Raw genomic sequence first — 22,542 nt, 5'->3', positions numbered from 1 at the left:
CTCTTACCTTTCACGTTCAATCTTCCTCTAAACTAGTGTCCAGAGCAGCCTACTCCCTCAGAAAAAAAACCTAAACAGATTGCTTGATGTGCGATTAATGGGATTAGTCTCCTCTGCGGTCAGTCTTTCTGAGCTATGTTCCACTTGCCACAAGCTGATTAGCTGTCTGCTTAAGGAGGAGCTGGGATAAGTTTCCTTCTGACGGCAGTGAAGTGGAGAGGCAGGCGCTGACTGTAATAATATGCTGTTTCCTGTCTGCGGCTGAGCTGAGAGGTACTTCCCAACAGAAAAGGGTTTACAGGAGCTCAGGAGTTCAAGCTCCACCTCTTCCAGTGAAGAGCCTTTAACTACGGAGGAGGGGTCAACAGCATGGCTCCTGAGCTCAACAAGTGTGCTCTGACAGAGCTTCACTTCCACTAAAGTGCGAAGAAGAAATCAAACTACATGCATCTCTCTCCACAGTGAGGAACTTTCTCCTATGGGATCTCAAAGCTCTATATAAGATGGGATGGGAATGTTGTAATTCATGTTATGTGAATGAGGGTGAAAGTCCACACCACCATTTGCTAGCAATAAATGAAAAACATTTACGGAAGCACCATGTGAGAATCATACTGAAACACAAAATATGTACATGGAAAGATATGATGTTCTTCCTAGGCCCTCTCCTGTTGATGACAGGTGTTTTTTATTAGTATTAAATAACACATATTTTAGATTTTTTTCATCTTTAGCTTTATACAAATCCTGTACAAGGCAGGAAGGGGTCAATGAACTGAAAAGAACTCACTTCATCAGCTGTGCCAATTGTATTGAAGGCAGCAAGCATAATTCAGTTGGTGCTGTCTAGAAAAGAGCAGCTCTTCAGTCAACACACCAGCTTGAGGAGTAAGAATTTGTTCACCACACAAACATTTACTAAAATGGGCCTAGAGGAGATGACCCAAAGTCCTTTCAAAGACTCTTGAGGGGATAGCTGTGGTGGCAAAGAGTCAGCCTGAGCAACAGACAACAGAGTGACTGGTGCCTCCCGAAACCTTACAGGCTTCATAGAGGAGTATGGGCGTGCTGGATGGTTCAGGTCCACGACACAGGTAAAGCAGTCATTTTGAGAGAAGTAGCTCCAAAACCCAGGCTTTCTGGCATGATCTAGAGAAAAAACTATTCCGGGTTTGAAGTACAGAACTCATCCTTATTGTGTATTTTGTTTTAATGTTACTAAAACAACCGCAGGCTAATGCATTAATGCAAAATTGCACTGTCCAAGAAAAAATTGATCATGGAACAGGTGAAGTCTCACCAAGAAGACCCAACGTGCCCAGTGTGATCCCAAATCACCTACTTTTCAGAGATGACAAGAGTTTTTAAGGGTATGGTTGGGAAAGCTCTGCTCAGAAGTCCAGGTCAGGCTTTGACCTCACCCTTCCAATGCTGCTGATCTCTGTTTCATAAGGAATACAAAGGTAGGCAACACACTGATGACAAGAATCCAGGCTAAAAGTTGACCACTCTCTTTGAAATAAATGGCTCTGAAGTACCAGGACAACATGGTTATCACTTTGTACCACAGCCGATCCTCTCTAAGGCCTTGTGAAAGGCAGCAGCCCTAGGAAAATCCACTGGTGAGAGATCTATACCCCAGGTACAAAGGGATCACACATGGAAAGAGAGTCACAGCCCAGACATCCCAAAAGAATTTATCTTGGAGAAAAGGATAGAAATAGCAGAGATGTGACAGAACCAGCAAATATTACACCTACAGACCTCCTGAGAGAAGAAAGGCCTGGCATGGGGCTGCTATATGATTTGTCCCCAGAGGCCTCCTGCTAAATAACTCTGCAACCACAGTGCCTGATCTGAAAGAACAAGAGCTAAACAAAATGCTTTTTCTTACACCTCTCAGGGGACGGAGCTGTGCAACATCTTAAGCAAAAAGATGCCCCTAGTCACATGCTCCCAGGCCATTCTATAGTCACATATATATTAACTCTGGATAGCAGTCCTGAAAACTGTCCCCACTGCAAATAGGATACACTTACTGAAGAAATCTATGCAAGATCAACTAAGTAAACAACAGTGGAACTTGTATTACACACTTTTCTTTTTAGAGGAAGAGGTCTGCATCTTAATACTCACTTTTCTCGTTCTCCTGCCTGCTGACAGCAAACAAATTAGCTGTCAGGCTTATGTCCTATGTAAAAAGTTTACTGGCAGCTATATTTTTTAACCTTATTCCTCTATTTATGCAACATAACCTCTGTTGGCTCCATGCTCTGGTTTTCTTCTCTCATGGTGCTGCCTCCCCATGCTCCTCATAGTCCTTTCACCACTTTCTCCTCTGACTGCTCACCCCCTATTACCCCTTTGCTTTGGATCTGCATTGCTCCCCCCTAAGCGGTTTATCTAGAGTTTTTGCTTCCTGCCTCCTTTATTAGTACCTTAGGAGTGTCATTCATGCAACCAGACCTGCAGAATCTATACATTAAGCATCAGGAATGCCTGGACAGAGGATGAGTTTCCTCAGAAAGAAACCACTCTTTTGTAAATCCAAAACTACCAGTCTTCACAGAAGAAAATACAGAAGCAAAAAGAAAAGCAGAACATTTAACACTCCAGAATAACTGTCTCTGCTGTAAAACAGCAAATGTTGGATGTTTTTGGTTTAGGATAAAAACTCAACAGTGAGTCCCACTGATTTGAAACAGGAAAAAAACAATGCATCAACTCTGAATTTTAGAAAGGAACCGAGCTGGGGAGGTGCATGGGGGAAACAGAGAGCTCTCAAAGTAAACCAAGAGAAAACTGCAAGACTGCAAGGAATCCAAAGCGCTGACAGCAGTGATGTGGCAGACCAAAAAGCAGCAAGACTAGGCAACCTTCTGATTTTCTAAGTATTTTTATAGCTCATGGTAAACCACAGTCAAACCCCTCTGTTAGTCATGATAGAAAGAGCAGATAGACATTAAGAGAATGTTCTTCTTGAAGTTTACCTGAGCCCCATGATATACTCATCAGCTGGAGAGAGCGCAAACTGTATCTGCTACTTGAGCGCTGAAGTAATCCTATACTTTTTACCCCCTAGGGAAGGCAAGGACTGGCAGAGCCTGATACCATAATCATGGAAGTAACCTTTCACTGTTGGACTCAGATGAGGCAATCTGAGAAAGCAAACACACTATTTTCTCCTGTCCCTACACACAGTGTCCCTGACAGAGATTAGATCTCTCCCAACTATAATAAGCAAAACAGTAACAGTACATTTGCTTACCTGAAAAATCACTCTTTATTTACATGTGGGAAAACTGAAGCAAGATGTATCCCCCAAAAGATGCTTTATTAACAGGTAAATAACTTCACATTCTTGAAAATGTACCCTCTACCAAAATCACTGCAGAATCCTTCTCCCTGTGCACACACACTGATACCTAATATTGATACTTGCTATCAGACCCAGATGTGCCTCCTTACTTGTCCAGTTATGGATACAGAAAGTGTTTTCAAACTTTGTGAAAGTGCTGGGGTTTCATCTGGACATAGAGTGGGTGCCATACCTGCTTGGCACAGATATCGCAAAGCAAAAAGCTACAGCTACATAACAGAAACATCCTTTGTTAGAGATGTTCAAAGCAGTGGGTCACTACTGCTGCAGCGCAAAGCACACTACTCAGTCTTGGTCACCACCTGTAGGTCACTGGAATCCTACTGGATCAGCTTTCTCCCTGCACCTGGGCTGCTCCCCCCTTCACCCTGCCTCCTTTCTCCACACCCTCCTCTCTTCTGCCTTTTGAGCCCTCTGGAGGCTGCATGGAGGTTACTGCTGTTAGGCAACTCCTAAGCTCACGCTGCTGCTCGACACTCGCCCTGCATGGCTGCTGTTAATGGCTTTCTTCTGTACACCGGGCATTTCCCCCAAAATGGATGTCGCAGAATACCTGCACCTCAGAAATGTAATAATTTTTTCTCCTAGTTACTAAGCCTGTAGAAAATGAAGCAGTGAGACAACTGCGTTTCCAGGATGCAAATATTTAGCACATATTCGACATGTAACAAATATCCTAAGCCAATTCAACAGTTATTCCTGTGTGACATCTTTTTGTTCTTTCTTTTGCTTTGCCACTATATATAGCATGCATATATAAACACACATACAGCCACATACAAATAAAGTCAGAGAAAGAAGTTTACATATTTTAAGGCCTGAAGGGAAAACTAAATTCCTTTAGCAAGATCTCCAGCATAAACATCAACATCACCCCTAACTCCCTTAGCAGAACAAATTTTTCTGTCCCACTGTGTAAATGGATTCTATCAAACTCCTCTAGCTTACATGTAAGAAAATCCTTGAATGCAAAGTTTTAGCACTATACAAAATAACCCAAGGTACTTCCCGTGTGCATGGAGATGAGTTATGATGTTGTAAGGAAAAATAAGTTTACTTTTTAAAATGTTTTTGTTTCAGTGAAAGAGGCTGTGAAGATTGTTCAGATGTTTTTTAACTCTGCCAAACAGAAGGGATGTGGGGGAAAGATGCAAGAAGAATGGAAAATAATGCAAAAAATCCTACCGTGAAGCTGTTGTTGACATTCTTAGTGCTGGATTCTGCCACACTGGCGTCTGTCAGATCCACTTCATCAAAAATAATGGACTGGAAAGAAAAAATTCAAAACCCCAATGAATTACTGAATCCAAGGTACAAGCAGCAGGCCCAAAGGGACATGCCTGTATGTCTGCCTAGCACACTCCATCACAGACTTTTGTGATCTGAAAGAAAGACCAGCACCATCAACAAGAAGGGTTCGGAAGTCTAGTTCCATATGCTGGGGCTCGCACTTGCCTGTCTTCAGTCAGTGAACACAATGACTTTATTTTTATTAAGGGATTATTTTAAAAAAAATAGTTGTAGGCTTTGTCCTTGTGAAAGGAGACAGATTTATATCTAGCTGGCTATCAACATACTAAACCAAACGCATGGCAGCTCTGGTTTGATAAATTCTAGACTTGCTTATCTCCTCCATTTTCTCTTTTCATTCGTATTTTCTCCTTTTTTTTCAGCTTCTATTGATTCATAGCCCATTCCCTACTAAAATGCTCCAAAGGGGAAAAAAATCACAGGTCCACATCATGTATCACTTAAAAACAAGAATTTCCAAGTGTGAGGCAACACACTGGGATCTTCTAGTAGCTACAAAATCTGAAGACAGGTGCTTACAGAGCACAGGTTCTTTTCTCTACTGAGGGCTGCTTTCTCACAGACACCCATCTGCCTCCAAAGCTCCACCACTGACTTTCTTCCCTTGGACTCCTCTGTATTGTCAAGACCTTACCTTAGCAGTTTTTGCATAGTAGAGCGTTCGTCCTCGCAGCTTAAAATATCGTCTCTTCCAGCGCTGGAAGGAGCTGGTCTGTTTCATCAGCATCCCCTCTTTTATGATAGTCTACAAAAATAAGGAGGGGAGAGGGATGAAGCATACATTTTACTTACAGGCATCTTCTATGCTCTCCCAAAATGTACCCGTACCAAAAAGACTGGGTTTGAGATCAATATTCTTAGTGCCCTCTGCTGGAAGTGCTCAACAAATTCATTCAACAGAAGCACGCAAACTTAACAAGATTAAACCATCACAAGGGGGTGCAGTTTTATCCTTGTCTGCGGTGCTATCACGATAAAGAAAAAAGAGAAATAACTTCTGACTGAATGAGCATTTTGAAGTCTAACAATGACTAGGGGAGCATAACAGTTAAACTCACTGAGGTCAGATTTCAGCCGCGGGTAATTGTGCCCTTCATTTAATTGGCATTTGATTACAAGTGCATACACACTATCTGTCCCTGTCTCCAGTTCTGCCTTGTGACATTATCAGCATCTACCTGGCAAGCTGCAGGCCCACACGGTGAAGAATGAAACTAGAGTGAAGAAGGAGCTACATCCAACTTCAGCATTTGGTATTCTTCAGATAGTCTTGGCCCTGCCTCAGTACTCTGGCTGGCTGCCATTTCCCAGGGCTAGAGTGCCAAAACTGTCTACGCACACTGCCTTTTTTTTTTTTTTTCTTTAACTGCTTTATAACTAGATTGACATACCAGCAGACACAGTCCCATATGCTCACTCACATACTACACATACATAGAGATATGTATTTAATCCACATGCACTTCATTTTACTTCGTCAAATACATTTGATTCCTTTGAGGACAGATTTTGAATACCAACAGCTACACGAAAATAATCTCAAAACCTGCTGCTTAGGAAGACAAAGGCAGAAAAGTCAGAGCTGAAGGTTCATCCCCAAATTACTGATTGAAGATATTGCCTAGGAACTGCAAATGGTGTTATGTCATGCTTCAGTACCATGAGAAATCTATTTCTCTCCCCAAGAAAACAGCCCCCAGGAACCCACTTCTTGTTGAGAGTGCCCAATGTGATAAACACACAGTTAAAACACAGGAAACAAATGGTCCGGCAATCTTGTAAGACAGGTTATTCTGTATCTTGATGCCAGGAAAATTACACAGCTTTAACATACCAGAGGTCTCAGTGTAACTCGGGTTTGTAACAGTCAGGTCACCAATGAGTATCAATTAATTCACAGTGTTACATGTGCACTGCCAGGCTACTAGAGCGCAAAATAAATACTCTTACTGATCCAGCGGGTTCAGTTCGTTTTAGAAATCCTTTCCAGGGCACTAAACTTGCTTTTAAAATGCTATATATATTTTTAATGTGGGTCTTTCCTTCTTGAAACAGCTGCAGATTTTAATACTTTCCACACGCACTGGCCCTTGCCAAGCTCAAAGTTTCCTCAAAAAGCACTTGGAAAAAAATGCTGACTATAAGAAGAAACATCCGTCTGACAATACATGCTTCTCTCTTGCTAGACTGAGCCATCCTCAAACTGGCCTGAGAGATCATAGGGTCTGGACCACCATGATGATGCCTCTACTCACAAATCAGAGGGGACAGAGTGGGCTCCCGCAGAGCCCCAGAGCTGAAAGAGAGCTGCCAGCCACAGGAGCCACTACATACCTTCCTCCATTGCATTGGGAAAAAGGGTGAGAGCTCCTCTATCTCTTCCAAAACAAACATCATTTACCTTGGAGCCTGGGACCTGGCCACCCCTGAGGCTGGTGAACCCAAATCCTCACTGCTTCCCAGTACTGCTTCACAAAGCCACCTGCACATTGGCAGAAATACCTGTCAGTGCTCAGGCAAACACCAACTTCGGTGTGCCTAGTTCAACCAGGAACCACCAAACTCACAGTATTTCCAACTGAATGAAAAGAGATAATAAAAATGCACGATTTAAGACTGAGCTCATATCTAAAAATGGCCGTCTCCCACATCAGCTCCCCACAACTCTGAAGCAGTCACTGAAAGACATCTTGGCACCTGTTTTCCACAAGTCACAGCAGAGACACAGCAGTAGGAATATACTTGAAGAACCCACAAGGCATCTGGGAGCAGCTTCAGGGTCTCAAAATTAAACACATTATGGTGATACCCAGAAACAAGATGTTAAACTAACTTAGAGCTGACGCTACGCAAAGAATCTGAAACTCAGCCATGATCTTAATCTGAAGCTTCCGCAGAAGAGAAAATGGAGTTCCAACACTGACCCAACAGCATCCCTTGCTGAAATGACACTGAAGGCGAGGCCAAAGCCAAAGGCACTCATCTAGAACTGGAAAAGGTGCATTCAGGCTCCTACTCTGCCACGGACTTTTTATGAGATCCCAGTAAAGGAATTCTCATTCTGCGAGTCTCCGTTTCCCATCTGCCAAGTGGAACAAACAGCACTGCCCAACTCTGCGGAGTCCTATTAGAATACATATATGTCTATCTGATGAGTTACTTTAACCTCCAGCACCTCAGTATCAAAGAGAAATGTAAAGCAGTGGTGCCTAAATTACCATGCTAAAGAAACCACACAGTTCTGCAGTTCACAGGGAAGAAAATAGGAAAACAGCAAGAGATTTTCCAGATCAAGACAGAAACATCGAGTGATCTTCTACATTCCTTGGACAAAACCACATATAATTAAAAAATGAGAAAGAGAAAGTAGCTGCTGAACTCTGCAAAGCCCTGAATTAGTCAGAGAGGAATTAAAAATCATGTGGAAGACTCCCAGGATGCAAAGCCCAAAGATATCAAGTCAGCCAGGAGCCTGGTCAAAAAATAGCAACTTGCAGGAGACTTCAGAGCTCTGTTGCTGCACTTATTCACAGATATGCTTCAACTGGGGTCAGCCAGAGCCCCACGCTCCCCAAGCTCCGTCAGCCGCACTCCAGCCACTCCAACTCTTGCCCAGCCCACCAGAACAGTAACTCACAGCAAAACAAAACCTCTGCTTTCTCCCAGCTCCCACAGCTCCCGCCTGCCACACTCAGCTCCCGAGTGCTGCCCAACAGGCAGCTCCCCTCACCTTGGCAGGGCTCACTCACCTCTGCACAAGACGTGCATTCCTCCATTCCTCTTTTAAACAGAACCCCCCCTTTTTTTTTTTTTTTTTAAATCAAATGGCAAGAATCCAGAGGTCACCTTGCCCCTCCCTAAGAAGCAGTTTATGTCATTTGCCAGGCTCTATCTATAGAAAACCTCACAGCTACATAACTCAGACATGAAAGGCCAGTGAGAAGCGAGCTCTCGCATGCACGCGCTGCTCAGAGAAAACAAGCCTCTGGTTCAGAGCTGCCCATCTCTGTACAAGAGCTGCTGTTCTATTTATAGGCACGCAGCTCAGAAGAGTTTGGTGGGTTTGGGCGGAAAGGGCTGGAGATAAGATCAAGATGACTTTATAAAATGATTCAGACATCGCTGTCTTTCTCCTCCTCTATTTTAATTTTACAGCCAAAGGACTTGCTACTTGCAGAGGAATGCAGCCGAGAAAATTAACTGGGGAAAGGACCTGACAGCAAAGTAACATCAAATGAAATAAAAGGGAGGAGCTGAACAGTTATTTCTGCTCACCAGCCTCTCTGTAGATTTTTTTTAATTGAAGATCTACTCTGATCAAATTACTAGGCATGTAATTCATCAAGGCAAAAGTGAAATTACTTCTCCCATAAGAAAAAAAGAGAGTTAAATCCATTTTTAGTGTTATTTATTGGATGTTACAGGAACAGCTACTGCCCTGAAACACCACAAGGTTTGATTACATGCATCCCACCAAGGATAAATATAAAAATTGTTTGTGATCAAACTATCCAGACTGCTTTCTATCCAGCTGAGTTTCTCTCCAGTGTGGTGTCCTGTAGCATGGTACTCCATGGTCAGACAACACTGTGAAAAAATGATCTTCTTGGATCAAGTCTAAAATGATGTGCTACAAGTTTCAGCAGTGACCCCCTTTTATCATATTACAAGACAGTGTAAATAAGGTTACTGAACAAACTGACAATTTAAAGCAACACTGCACATAGCAGAGTCTTAAGTGTCTCCGCAAAGACACGATTAGACAGCTAAAAGGCAGAGCCTAGGAAATTTCTAGCATTTCACTATTTATCTTTGGCCTTGAAGAAAAGTGACTTCCTGCAGAAAAAAAATCAGTTCACAGCAAGCAATACCCAACCCTCCCCCCAGCTCATCCCCTTTTAAAACTTGACATTTAGGAAGATAAATAATACGTTCTCAGATTTCTTCTGTCAAAACGGGTGCAGGGTTGAGGCCTAATCCCAAACTGACAAAAGAAAGGTTTTGCCACTGACCTCAATGGGAATGGTTTCAAACAATTCAGAGAACTTAAATTAAGGATTTAAGACAGGGAGAGCCTTGTGCTTCATTGCTTCTCCTTCACATGGTCCTACCTCGTAAGAACAAGAAGCCAAACGATTAACAGTAGTCATTCACAAAACCAGCAAGATACGGTTTTATTTTCTGCAGCAATACTTGTCTGAGGTGTCTCTGTATGCAGTAACCCACATCAGGAGATCAGAGAGCCAGCCTACACAGATGAAATGCTTTCTATACTGATAACGCAAATGATTCTGTTAAAAAGTTAAGAATTATTGTATCAGATTTCAGCTACTTTCAGACTGCATCCCTTGTTCTCCAGCACACAGTACTGCTCACTGTATGAAACACAGGAGTAGCCTGTCCTTTCCTGAAGTTTAAGCCTCTTGCTCCTTTTGGAAGTAAGGCCCTTGATATAACTGATTTCCTAATCTGGAAAACAAGACCCTATTAGCCAGACTGAAGGCAACTATCAACCATGCCCAGCTGTCAGGCTGGCAAGTGTCCTTTGGCACAAGGAGGTTCCAAATTGTGTTCGATATAGACAGAGGAAGAACAATGCAACCTATTTTACAGCTGAGATCATGACATATTCTTAGGGGCAGTTATTCAGTGCAGCATATCTGAAACAAGAATTTTGCTTCACTGGTATTTCTTTCCAATGCAGAAAAAAACCTCTGTACAAGGTAAAAGCAAAACCATTCATAACTATGTAAATGGCAACTAAAGAATCTCAAACACCAAAGTCCTCAGCATCTGGATTTCTCTGTTTTCCATGTGTCTTCAGAATGTAAAAACTTCAGGGCACAGACTGTTTTTATTTATATGTACTATAAAACTTTGAGCAGGGTGCTGATGCCAAACAACAAATAACTGACTAAAGAAAGCACCAAATGCATGGAGAAGGAGAAAACAAAATAAAAAAACCATATGCAGAACTGACAGGCTACCTTTATAGAGATCTGCAGTCAAATACGGCAAGAGAGTCTTGCCACACTAGGGCAGGTACAAATCCAGAGAGCTGTATCTTGTCGTGGGTAAAACAGTTTTAGTAGCTTGTTCCATAAAAGCTCCTTGTGGTCACAAATATGGAACTAATAGTTATTTAGAAATCAAATTAAATACGGTAAATCCAACAAAGAAACTACAGGAATAAATCTAACCAACCCCATAGAATAAGACATGAAAGGTCAAAAGGCTAGGGGTTAACAAGCTAATCCGAGAGCAACATCCTTCCACCAGACAGTGGTCACACCCTGGAAATTAACGCCAGGAAGCTTGAAGGGGGGAAATCTGGACCAGTAAAGCAATTCTAAGTATGGGACACACAGAGAACTAGCTACACAGATCTACAGGGGAGCACAAGGAATTTATAGACCGTGTAATGCTGTTTGGGAGAATGCTACACTTGGCTCTTGCAAAAGAGAAAACTGCATTAAGATTACTTCCACTGGTATAAAAAGGACAAGACATCATGTGAACTCACTGCAACAAAAGGACTCCAGAAGAGGGGGGGGAAAGAAAAGAAAATCAGAGGTCAGCTGCAAGAATCAAATGTCAAAATAGAAGCTAGGGCTGTGAGTTAACGATGCAGTAATAGAAGCCAAGCTCTCCACTGATAAAGGGGGTACTGTCTAGGCTTTTAGTGTACATTGTTTAATACCATTTCGTTTTAATAACCTATGCTTTATAAACTGGGAAGCAACCATATCAGGTTACAGCACAGATCTCTATACAACCACATGTGACAGCCTGAGAAATCTCCCCTAACAACCATCCTCCCAATCCTCCCTCTTTTCTAAGCTCCAGCTCTGCTGAATTAGCTGGACTCTGCATACCCAGTGAGCAACGAGGGCCAAGCCTGGCCGACTGCTCTCTGGACAGCCTCTCTGCAGCTACCAAGACAAGCAGAATTCAGAGCAGCATATAGCAATCTGTCGATAGCATAGTTGAGATGGCACTGAAACAGGAAATGCAAGCTTATTCTCCAGATCAGTAGTGAAAAACAGGAGTTTGTAGCAAATAAAATACCGAAATGGCTTGACTTAGAATCTGCCTTGGCACAGATGAAACAAACTCTCACACACTTCATTCTTCATTAGTTAATGCTGCAGCCAGTAAACAAAGAACAGGTCTTTGAACCAGCTTCTTTCCAATACCATGTTCAGCTGCTACTACTGTGAATGATTCTTTACTAAAAGGGATGAATGCTCATAGACCTCAAGTGAACAAATTAACAAAGAAAAACACATTTGAAAGCATGCAGAAAGGTTGCACTTATATAGGAAAGGAAATACAAAATACCAGCATATCATCATGCAGTTCCCTGGTAAATGAGCTTGGTTAGAGAGTTCCAAGTGAAGTACTTGAAACAGATGAATACTCTGGTCAGCTACTTAGAAGACAGAATGAAAAACACACGGGTACACTCTGATTCAGGATGAGTTAGTAGCTGGACAACTCCTGGCACGCTAACTGCTTAAGCCCTTGGTATGCTTTCCATAGACTCCAGGCATCCTTCCCAAACACATTTATCACAAGAGGGGAACTGAGCACAAAGCTCAAGTCATCCCAGCAAACTATAGCAAAGCCGGAAGATGAGGGCTCAAATTCATCCACAGAGATAGCCATAAAAGCAACAGTTTAAAAGCTACTTGAAAACTTTGGAATGGAATAAAATTTTAAAGGGTACTAGTAAAACATGAACTTTATACATTTAAGGACAAACATGAAAAATACTCTACCATCTTAAATTACACACCACAAAAAATGTCAAAACACGCTACCTGCTGTGAATCCTTCAGCTCTGAGACTTGCCTGTCACACAGCTACACACCAGCACCACAGAATCCCCTATATCAACTCAGAAGCACATGGCTCTGCTGCTGAAACACAGCAATATAAACTTATTTTGAATCACAGCATTGTACATGGAACGCTCTAATGCTGCAGCCTGTACCACTAGAGCTTAAGTAACGCTCTTATCCATTCAGAGAGAGCCAAGGTATTACCAGAAAACACCACTGCTCAACCAAGACCACCCATCCACTTCACCAGCAGGTAAAACAAGTCAGGCACTTACCATAGCGGCATGTCAGGGCCATTTGATAGGAGAGTGTCAGGCTGGGAAGGCGCCATCGGTGCTCTTACAATAGCGAATGTAAGGGAAAGCACATCCAGAATACAGCTGCAGATCTCATCCTTGCAATCATAACCACCCCATCCTTCCCATACTGCTAAATGTCATGGAAATCTTGGCCAAGTAGGAAGGAAAAGCCAGCAGAAAATACTGGTATAAGAACTTCAGGACATGGGAAAGTGAAAGTTATACCTTGAGGAAGAAAACTGAATCCTTTGCCCTTTTGTCGAGGAGGCTGAGAGAATGAAAGCTTCCTCCCACTGTGTCTGGATTCCCATCAACTCTGCTACTGAATTCTGCAAGGAGCCTTATTTGGTAGTGGCTGGTAGATGTAGGGCCAAATCCTGATCCTTTTACTCCAACTGGTATTCCAATGGGATTGCACTGTTGAGAGCACAAAGCAACTTTTGGCCTTCAGCCACTTAATTAATACTTAAGGTACCTTAGAATTTATTTTTATCTCATCTGTAACAACTGTCGTTATCAGATTTTCCATATTTATGTATTAAACAACCTATGCTTTTAAGTTTTTTTTTCCTCATCCATTTAACATCGTTTTTAAAGGATACTCCAAAGTTTTTAATTTGTTTTTCCATTTTCCCTGTTTTAATGTCCTGCAAATACCTTTGACCATGCCAAGACATCTTGATCAGCACCAGCAACAACAAGGAAGATTAGCACAGCCCTGGGAACACCGTTTTGTTAACTTTCAGCTGAACAGAACAGAAAGGGCTGGTGTGAGTTCTTGGAATACTGATTTTTAATAAAACCTCAGCAATAGATCTACATGTTCAAAAACAGTCCTCTGACCTGCCTCATCAGAGACCGGTTTGAAAAGCAGGTTCACATGCCCTCCCTATTTTTGTCTGCCACACTTCTGACTCTCAAGAACCAGTGAAGGCAGCTGTCCCACATGTCGAGACATTACTCTGGAGCTTGCAACACCTGCCTCAGTTCCCATCTCCCCTGGGGATGCTCTGTGGGGTTTGTGCATTTCATATAATGAAAGTATGAAGAAGGGTGTATAAAGATGTATCTCAATTCCATATATGGGAAATTGAGGTGCTATCACCTCTCCCCGCTAGAGTATTACATGGCTAAACTTAGTAAAACTTGAAAGACTCGAATACAATGTGCTTGATGGAAACCTAATGTAATCAAGACAGAATTTCCTTTTTCAAAAAAAGCAAATCACAACATCAGAATAGGTATCAGATGTTAAACTTTGCAACTCAGCAATGAGACCATGAGGAAATAAAAAGATATCCTCTAAACCCGAATGGAGTATTCACATATTAATCGACTACCTAACTCTGCAGTGGCAACCTTTTAGCCAGGCAAGCCACCCTTTCCCTCTCTGGATGCAAGGAGGGCAGCAGGCTTTGGACCTCCTCCTCTGGCTAACTGCTTTCCTGCCCACGTGTAGCCCAGGGACTGCCATAGCCTGTGGAAGCACTGCACCGCTGTGGCAGAGGTGCAGCACTGCTCAACCAGGCACACACAATAAGCTCGTCGCTTTCCGCAGTGTGCGGATAAAGTGCGTGAGAAGGGACCACGAAAGATGGCAACTGATGTGGATCACTGCTGATGCCTCAGCTATTTGTCTGTCTGAAGCTGAACTGTCCCACACAGCTGCAGAACCAAACAGAAGCATCTTCTTTAAGAGACACTTAAACTCTTAGTGAAACAAGAAGCAATAACCACTTAGTGGAGGAAAAGTAGGGAACAAATGGTTTAAGTGAAGAGTTAATAAAAATTACTTTAAACTAATGGTTTGTGCATCTGAAACCTTGAAAAACCATATTCCAAGAGGAAAGTGCTTTTCACTTGGACAGTATTTTGCCCTGAAATTTCCGATGCTGCTGTGTCACTACCTAGTGCAAGCCTTAACCTTTCAAGGAAATAGGAAATACAAAAACCTCCCTTTATCTCACTTGTGCTTTCCCTTAAGTATGCAGGTATATCGGCTATTTTAGAAAAAATCACATTGGATTTGTAATTAAAGACTGTAAAGTTATGCAGTGTCTTACATGATATGCTGGATTTTCTAATCACATAATCTGGAGATAAACATTTTACAGTTTTGATTTATAATCCAGTACTTCTCCAAAGTAAAATATCAATGATTTTTTTGTAACAACATATTTTGGGTAGGGGGAAATACTCTTAAATATTTTACCTAGTTTTATTTTTAAAAAGAAAAATAACCTTTAATACCCATTTAATTTTGTCTCCCATTTTATTTGAGAGAACAATTACTAGCCTGGCAATATACTTTTTAGCCATGTGGTCTAAGTAATCCATGTTCTCAAAACATGCAAAAGTTTACCGTTAGCTCTTTAGTTCCTGGAACCTGAACTATAGTTAGAAGGAAAGAGAAAAGCTACAAGTGTGTGTGGTTTTGTGCTTTGTTTTGTTGGTCTTTTTTTTTTAAAAAAAAAAAAAAAGGAAGTAACAGCTGTTGCTTTCACATAGCATCCAAAACTCTCCAGCAGTGAAGCAAACTTACAGTACACCAGTGGTAACACAGCACTGGGAGGCTTCCCAAATTTTATCAGAACAGATGAGTCTGAAGAGCATGCAAAACATAATGCAGATTAAGGGACAGAAACAGCCGTGTACAGTGGCCTAAAACCCTTCCTTTTTCGTAAGTGCTCAGAGAAGGAAATACCCTGTTCATGGTGTTAATCCAAGAAAATTCATGTCCTTAAAACCTGTGCTCAAGATGTTCAGTTTCAATTCAATCACAAGAACTTCTCTTTTGCAACAATTATCTCTCTTTTTAAGTGAAGAGTTCCCAGTTTCTACCTGGACTAATCATGAGCCACTACAATTTACGACATGTGAAACTCCTAAAATGTCCTCTTTTACACCCTGTTAAAAGGCAGCATAACAAAACCAGGCAGACATTTTAAGATGTTTTAGTGGAAGATGCCACAAACAGAACATGAACGAAGTCATAAATTCCTGAAGATTCCCTCCTCGTGTGTTGCATATATCTTTTACATTCTCTCTTTATTGAAATGCATTGCTTCTTATCATAATACTTCTTTCAATACTTGTATCCAATTAATAAATGTCTCCATTTCCTCACTCTCATCTCAGAAAGCCTTAAAACATTTGCCCTCCAGGAATAAAAATAACACTTCTTTACCTATAAAAAGGACATTTTATCTATCAGGCAATACAAGAAGAAACAAAATGAGCTTTCTTCAGTTGCTCACACTGCTTACCATATGTTTGAGAATTCAATTTAGTCTTTCTGGAAACCTGCACAAAAACGAGGAGAAACATTTTGCTTCCTCCTGTTTTTTCTTGCCTGTATGCTTCAGGGTGACTCCTAGCCCTCAAAGCTACTAATCAGAAAGAGAATCACAACCTCCCATCGCACAAAAGTTATCTATACCACAGACTGCTACACAGCACAGAAATCAGAAACTTGCTAGTTCAGATACTGGATAAAGTCTGCCCACTGCAGCATAAAGCTTAGTACCAGTTCATTTATCCTGCTTTTCGTTGTGTGAATTAACCTCATGCATCTCTGCTACTGGAACTAGACAGCTTCCAACATCCCAGAAAGTTTGGAGAGCTGCTCGCTCTGTTTGCAATTCTGTTGAAATATATACTGCAAACTTGTCTTTAAAAGTTCAAGGCAATGATAAATGGTTGTGAAACCTAAAATATTACAGAGAAATTGCTCATAAAAGTAAACAGCAGTTAGACTGGATTAGTCTAAACAAGAAGTCTTCCTGATGCCACCCAAGGACATTGTTGAAATCCTGTCTGGTAAACAAACTGAAATCTCAACATACCAAAGCTAGCACACTGGAAATCACACCTAACTGATGAATGAAATGAGAAGATGGCCTAGTCATCACTCTCCTGATATCTGAGGTTTGTAATGAAAGGTCAAGTGCAAAGGAAGAAGTACGCTTTGCTGTCAGAGTCCATAAAAGGTGCCCTGCTCCTCTGTTTCACACCCTCATCTCCCAGGACCACTTTTGATAGTACTGTGTCTTCATCCATGCCAGGTGACAGCTGAGACAGTATCACACTTCAGCTGATTCCAGCTGAGTCCTCAACACCACTTAGAAGGTGGCAGCGAGGCTCCTGCTGTTGCCTTTCCTCACACACATCATCCTTCTCTATGTCATCTCTTTCCTAACTCCCAGCCCTTCAAAAATACTTAGTTGACCAAGAATTTCTCTTGCTGCACCAATGCCAGCCTGAGACCAGAAGAGGGGCTAAAAAGCAGTGTACTGTGAAGCTGGATGCTGGTACAGGTCCGACAGGTCTCAAAATGGCTGATCAAGCACTCTAGGCAGCCCCTACTTCTTTGCCAGCTGAGACAACAGCAGTTACACTGCCAGCTATACCTGATCCTAATAAGGGTTTTTTTCTTTACCCAGAATAATCCCCATTAAGAGATGGCTAAACATACTTTTCTTATACCTTCTTCTCTTCCTCAGAAATTCCTTCTAGCTAAGAACAAGTACATTAATAGTACTTCACTTTCCAAACACAGCTTTCAACTCTTCCTTCCCCTGCCCTGTATCTTCACAAAACAGATTTTTTCAGCTAAACAGATGTTAGCTATGATTTGCCTTCAGCCACTGCATGTCAAAGTCATAGCACCTCTACATCCAAACAATTCTATTTGTCCCACAGTATCACCACATCAATATATTTCAGTCAAACGCAGTTGGGCAACCTGTGGGCTCAGAAACAAGCTCACTGAAGTTTTATGATCTCGTAAGCAAGCAGCTTTTTTACAGCAGTTCTTGGGAAAACAGATGACAGGACCAGAGGAAGGAAAACGTATCTTCAAAGTGTTTGTGACTGTGACAAACAAGTAAATTCTGAAGAACTCCATGGCTGCAGCAGACTTTGCGTTCAAGCTATGATAACAGTAAGCTTCCATGGTGATTTAACTGTACTTACAGGCATGGTCTTCAGCTAACTACAGCAAAAGATGTGGTCAGAAGAGATTATATCCTCAGGGCACAGTAAAAGTCTGCCTGAATCTTACTGTCACTGACGGACCTGTCCAACAGCTTATAGTAGTCTGTGCTCTGTCATTCAACAGACAAATTCAAACTTAGGTCTGCCTTTACAGAGGAAGCAAGCTCCTCAAAGTCTCATCAGAACTATGATTACTCACAAAGTTGTCTTTGCTCCTTGCCCTCGGGGCAAGGAAAAAGCATACATGCAGCAGCATGCAAGAAAGATGATGCTGAAGCAAAAAGACATCAACAAGCAACAAAACAAATCAATTGTTGATACCATAATACCTGGACTTACTTGGAAAATTTGACACTGTTTATTTGAAGATTTTCTGCAGATTAACACACAGGAGGCTTAAAAGCTGTAGGCAATATCTGTTTATAATCCTTGTTCTTAACATGTTTATGTTCGTGTAGTACAAGTGGCTGGTTTAGGTTTTCCCAGCCATGCTGACGCAGGAAGTGATGTAAAACAGGACAAATGATTAAATAGGGACATGGGGATGTGTTCTGCTATATTCAAATGAAAGTAAAATCTGATGTACCTTTTTACCTTAGCATCTAACATCCTGATGTAAGAGTTCTCACTCTAGCACTGAGAAAGTCATTATCCTTGCTCTCAGCACAGACACCACCGCGCAGATATTAAAGTCTGACTATGGCATTGTTTCTCCCTTCCCACATGGGACCCCTGCCACAAGTGGTATTAAGAAATCACAAGGTTCACCCAATCTCCTGCAAGACAAATTTCTGACATTCAGCACCCTGTGTGCAGGAAAAGATCCCAAAAGACTTCTTTTTTTCACAGCAGATTAACAGACTGGATCGGGTCTCCTGGTGCTACAGCATGGCTGAGATCCTCTCGATACACTGAACATGGACCCATTTAGAGGGCTTCACCATTTCCTGTTGGGGCCAAGAACCATCTCACTCACACAGCCCAGACTCTCAGTGCCTGAACTCAAGAAGTGAGTGTCAGAGCACTGCACAGACAGAGGAAGCAGCCCCACCATGCATAAGGACGTGAGCCCTCGTGTATGACCGTACTTTGTCACGACGGTTTTCGGAACGGGGACCAACGTAGCAAAACGATGACGAGCAGCAGAATGGTGATACATTATGTGCTTAAAAGCAGGGCAAACTAGCCAGCAGAAAAAAAACCCCAAAACTCTATGAATAATGCTTCAGATACTGCACCATGCAGAGACATTTACTCTGCTATGAATACAAGGTAAGCAACACTGAGCTAGCAGCATCAGCACCGAGCAAGCCTTCTGCATCCACACAGCAGCAACTGTGCTCGTCCATGCGTCAGAGACAACAGGAAAGCGATGGTAGAAGAATAACTAACCTGGTATTTCTGAGCAGAAACATATCACACAACAATCCAAGAGTTATACAGGACTTTAATGGCTACAAAGAAAAATCATGCAGCTATAGTAAAAATAGTACAGAAGAGGGCAACTCCCTATGGGTGGTTCCTAGCCTAAGGCTGAAGGAAATCTTTGCATCTTCTCTTACAGTAACAATACAGAGGGACTACAGCTGTAGCTGCAGAATACTGTTACTGCCCCTAAAAATGGCATGATTGTTCCAGAACAAGCCACAGAGGGGTAAAATCTGACTGGGCCAAGGGAATTAGGGTGAAAAGGATTGTTCCCTGACCAGGGAGGTGAAGCAGGGCAGAAAAAGCTGGGAGCAAAGACAAAACAGCTGTAAGATCAGTGTTTGACCAGACAGAAGGCTAAACACTGCTATATGGCTACAAAAAGGAAAGCCAGTACAGTACAGGATGCAGAAAACTGGGATGCAACCATGAAAAGGATGGGAAGATGCTGAAGGAGGCACACACTGACTGTAAGAGCCAACAGCGAGGGCTGCACCTTTCAGGACACAGAGCTCTGAATGTGAGACAATGACTGGTGGTGTGTCCAACAGGGCCACGGAAGCGGGGTTAGGAAAGTGATAATTGGGGACGGCACAATGTTGCAGGGAGATATGGCTGGGCTGTGCAGGGGCCCTCAGGGAAGGCACAAGGAGCCCCTGGCAAATCTGATATGGGGAAAAAAAAGGGGAGATGCATCTTCAGGGGGCGGGGAGGGACAGGATGTCTCTTGGGGGTCAAATATCAAACAATGAGGGGCAGTACCAGGGGGCAGGAGCTCAAGTCTGACTTCCATAACTCCAAGAAAATATCCCAGGGGGAGAGAGTAAGGAAAAAAAGAGGTAAAATAGGGTCCTGCTGAGCCTGAGCACACCGACCACCTTTAGGGCAGAGAAGCTCCCTAGCAGGTCCGAACCTGGGAAGAAGGTGCAAGAAGCTGGGCTGCCGGGAGGGTGAACTGGGGACGTGCCTTTGTGGCTTCAGAGAGGCAGTTCGGGCATGGTACCTGCTGGGTGGCTGGGGGTAATTCCAGGAGCCCCTAGGGGCAACTGGGGGGACGCTGGCAGACCCCGAAAGGCATTTATGGGGCAGCTGTGGACAAGCACCTGGGAAACAGTTCGGTATGGGAATCCCTGAAGAGCATTTAAGGGTTTGTGAGTCCATGAAAAGCTGATGGAGGGGTGTTCTCAGCAGGTCTCTGAGGGGCGGTTTGGGGGCTGCCGGCACGGCCCTGAGGGGCGGCTGGGGGCGGGGGGAATCTCCGGTAAATCCCTGATGGGTGATTGGGGCGGGGGGGCGCGTAAATGGCCGAGTCCCTGAGGGGCGGTTGAGGGGGAGGGTCACCAGCAAATCTGTGAGGGGCGAGCTGGGGGGATCGCCAGCAGGTCCCCAAGGAGCAGGAGGAGGGGGGGGGCGTCGTCAGCAAGTCCCTGAGGAGCAGTGGGTGTGCGGGCGGGAAGCGCCGGCAAGTCCCTGAGGGGCGGGCTTGAGGGGGTCCCTGGCAGGCCCCCGAGGGCGGTTTGGGGGGGGTCTTTGGCAACTCCCAGCGGGGCGGGCTGGGGTCGCCGACGGGCGCTCCCCGCTGCGGCGGCGCAGGCCGTGCCGGGCAGGAGGGGGAGGCGGCGGCGGCGCCGAGGGAGACGCGGAGGCAGAGCCGGCCGCAGCGCGGCCGGAGCCCGAGGCCCTGCCCGCGGCCCCCCGCCCGCCGCACGCACCTTCTGGCGGATTTGCCCGGACGTAGAGACTTTGCGGATGAGTTTCTGCGGGGAGCCCGGCTCCTGCTCCGGCTCGCTGTCCGACGATTCCTCCGCCGCGGCGCTGGCGGCGGCGCCCGCCCCGGCCTGGGGCTGCGCGGCTCCCGCCGCCGCCATGCTGCACGGTGCGGGGCGGCGCGGCCGGCGCCCCCTCCCGCCGCGCGCCGCTCGCTGCACCCGCCCCGCCGCTGCGGCGCCCCCTGGCGGCGGCCGCAGCCGATGGCGCAGGCCGGAGGGACGCGCTGAGGCGGGCCGGGCCGGGCCGCCTCCCCCACCCGCCGCACGGGCCCACGCGGGCTCGCCCCGGGCCCCCGCCGCTCGCCCTCCCACCTGAGCATGGCCCACACTGGCCTCTGCCGCGTCCGAGCTGTCCCGTGGCTGACGGGAGGCAGAGAAAAGGCTTTCAGCTCACATCTCGCTGCTGAGGCGAGCCCTAAAGCTTGAATGGCGGCCCCGATCCCTGCAGTTGGTTCCAGCACTTCCATCGTTCCACTGGATTTAATAAAATACTGTGGAGAAATCCTCCTCTCCCCTAGGTGAGACCTGCCCTACCGACCTCCTGCACAAAACGGTACATTGCACCTGCTCCATCTTACAGATGTTGCTGCTCTCCCAACGCCCAAGCAGGCTCCTGCTGCCAAAAGCCACTCCATTCTCCAGGACAGAAACACTCTCGCCTGCCTCCTCACAGCCCACTCCTCACTCCTCCGAGCATGAGGCAATTCGGCCCCGAAACACTTGTTTCTCTAATGCCCCCAGTAGCTACAGCTACAGTATGTGGTGTTTTATCTGGGATTTCATGAGGATGTGCGAGAGGAAAGCATTTGTCACCAAACCAGTCCCAGCAGCTGACATGCGGCTAAAGCAGAGGCCACGTACTTGAGAAAAGCTGCGTTCAGCAGTGGCAGTTTCAGAGATACTATCGCTACCAGTGTGCATCCCTCGCCTGGAGCTGGCAGGCTTTCTATAAATGGAGTCCCACCACATCAAAGGCACAGGGTCAGGAAATTGGATCACTCTCCCCCAGCTGTAAATATGAATAGCAGGCTACAGGTCTGACTTAGTGAAAGATCAGCATAACATCACAACCAGAAGAAAGCAAAGATAAAAGGCAAACAGTTCCAGCTAGAGACCTCTTTTCTGCTGACAGAGGTCAGCATCTGCTGACTGAAGGGCAGAAGAATACAAGTCCAGCCTGGCCTGCAGGACAGGGAGCTGAAGGAACCAGCAGAAAGCCCTCATTCTCTAAGTAAATGAGCAAACGTCCAGCATGGGCTAAACAAACCATCAGTGTCCGAAAGTGCTTTCCTAAGCTTAGGCAAAAGAACAGATTTAATAACTGTTCTGACTCCTCCCCATTGCACAGCAGAGTGCACTGTGATTTTGTTACACAGCTTATGGAAGTCATCACCGCAGATACATTTGAAAGGCAGTGACAGAGACGTCTCACAAGGCTGACATATAAGAAAAAAAAGGCATCGGGCCTCTAGGTTTGCTAGTCCCATACTTACAGGTCCAGTAACACTGAAGGAAGC

General features: G+C 44.4%; 1 protein-coding gene across 3 annotated transcripts in view; it reads right to left on the bottom strand.

Moving 5' to 3' along the window:
• The window catches only part of DGKD (diacylglycerol kinase delta), a 61,413-nt gene extending 40,288 nt beyond the window's left edge, over positions 1-21,125 (bottom strand). For 2 of the 3 annotated variants that reach the window (XR_012634100.1, XM_074912750.1), the window contains exons 1-3: positions 20,969-21,125; positions 5,325-5,435; positions 4,565-4,645 (exon numbers count right to left, since the gene is read on the bottom strand). Coding sequence is in view for 1 of the 3 variants with exons in the window: in XM_074912750.1 (XP_074768851.1) it covers positions 4,565-4,645; positions 5,325-5,435; positions 20,969-21,124 (348 nt within the window). In the remaining 2 variants the exon portion in view is untranslated. Of the gene's footprint in view, positions 1-7; positions 134-4,564; positions 4,646-5,324; positions 5,436-20,968 lie in introns of those variants that run through there. The other variant, XM_074912754.1, reaches the window with a different exon arrangement.
• Positions 21,126-22,542: the final 1,417 nt, after the last annotated feature.

This window comes from Athene noctua, chromosome 8 (genome assembly GCF_965140245.1).
Source record: "Athene noctua chromosome 8, bAthNoc1.hap1.1, whole genome shotgun sequence".
NCBI lineage: Eukaryota > Metazoa > Chordata > Aves > Strigiformes > Strigidae > Athene > Athene noctua.
The sequence above is the reverse complement of the archived record's forward strand: the minus strand, read 5'-3'. Positions and strand labels throughout refer to the sequence as shown.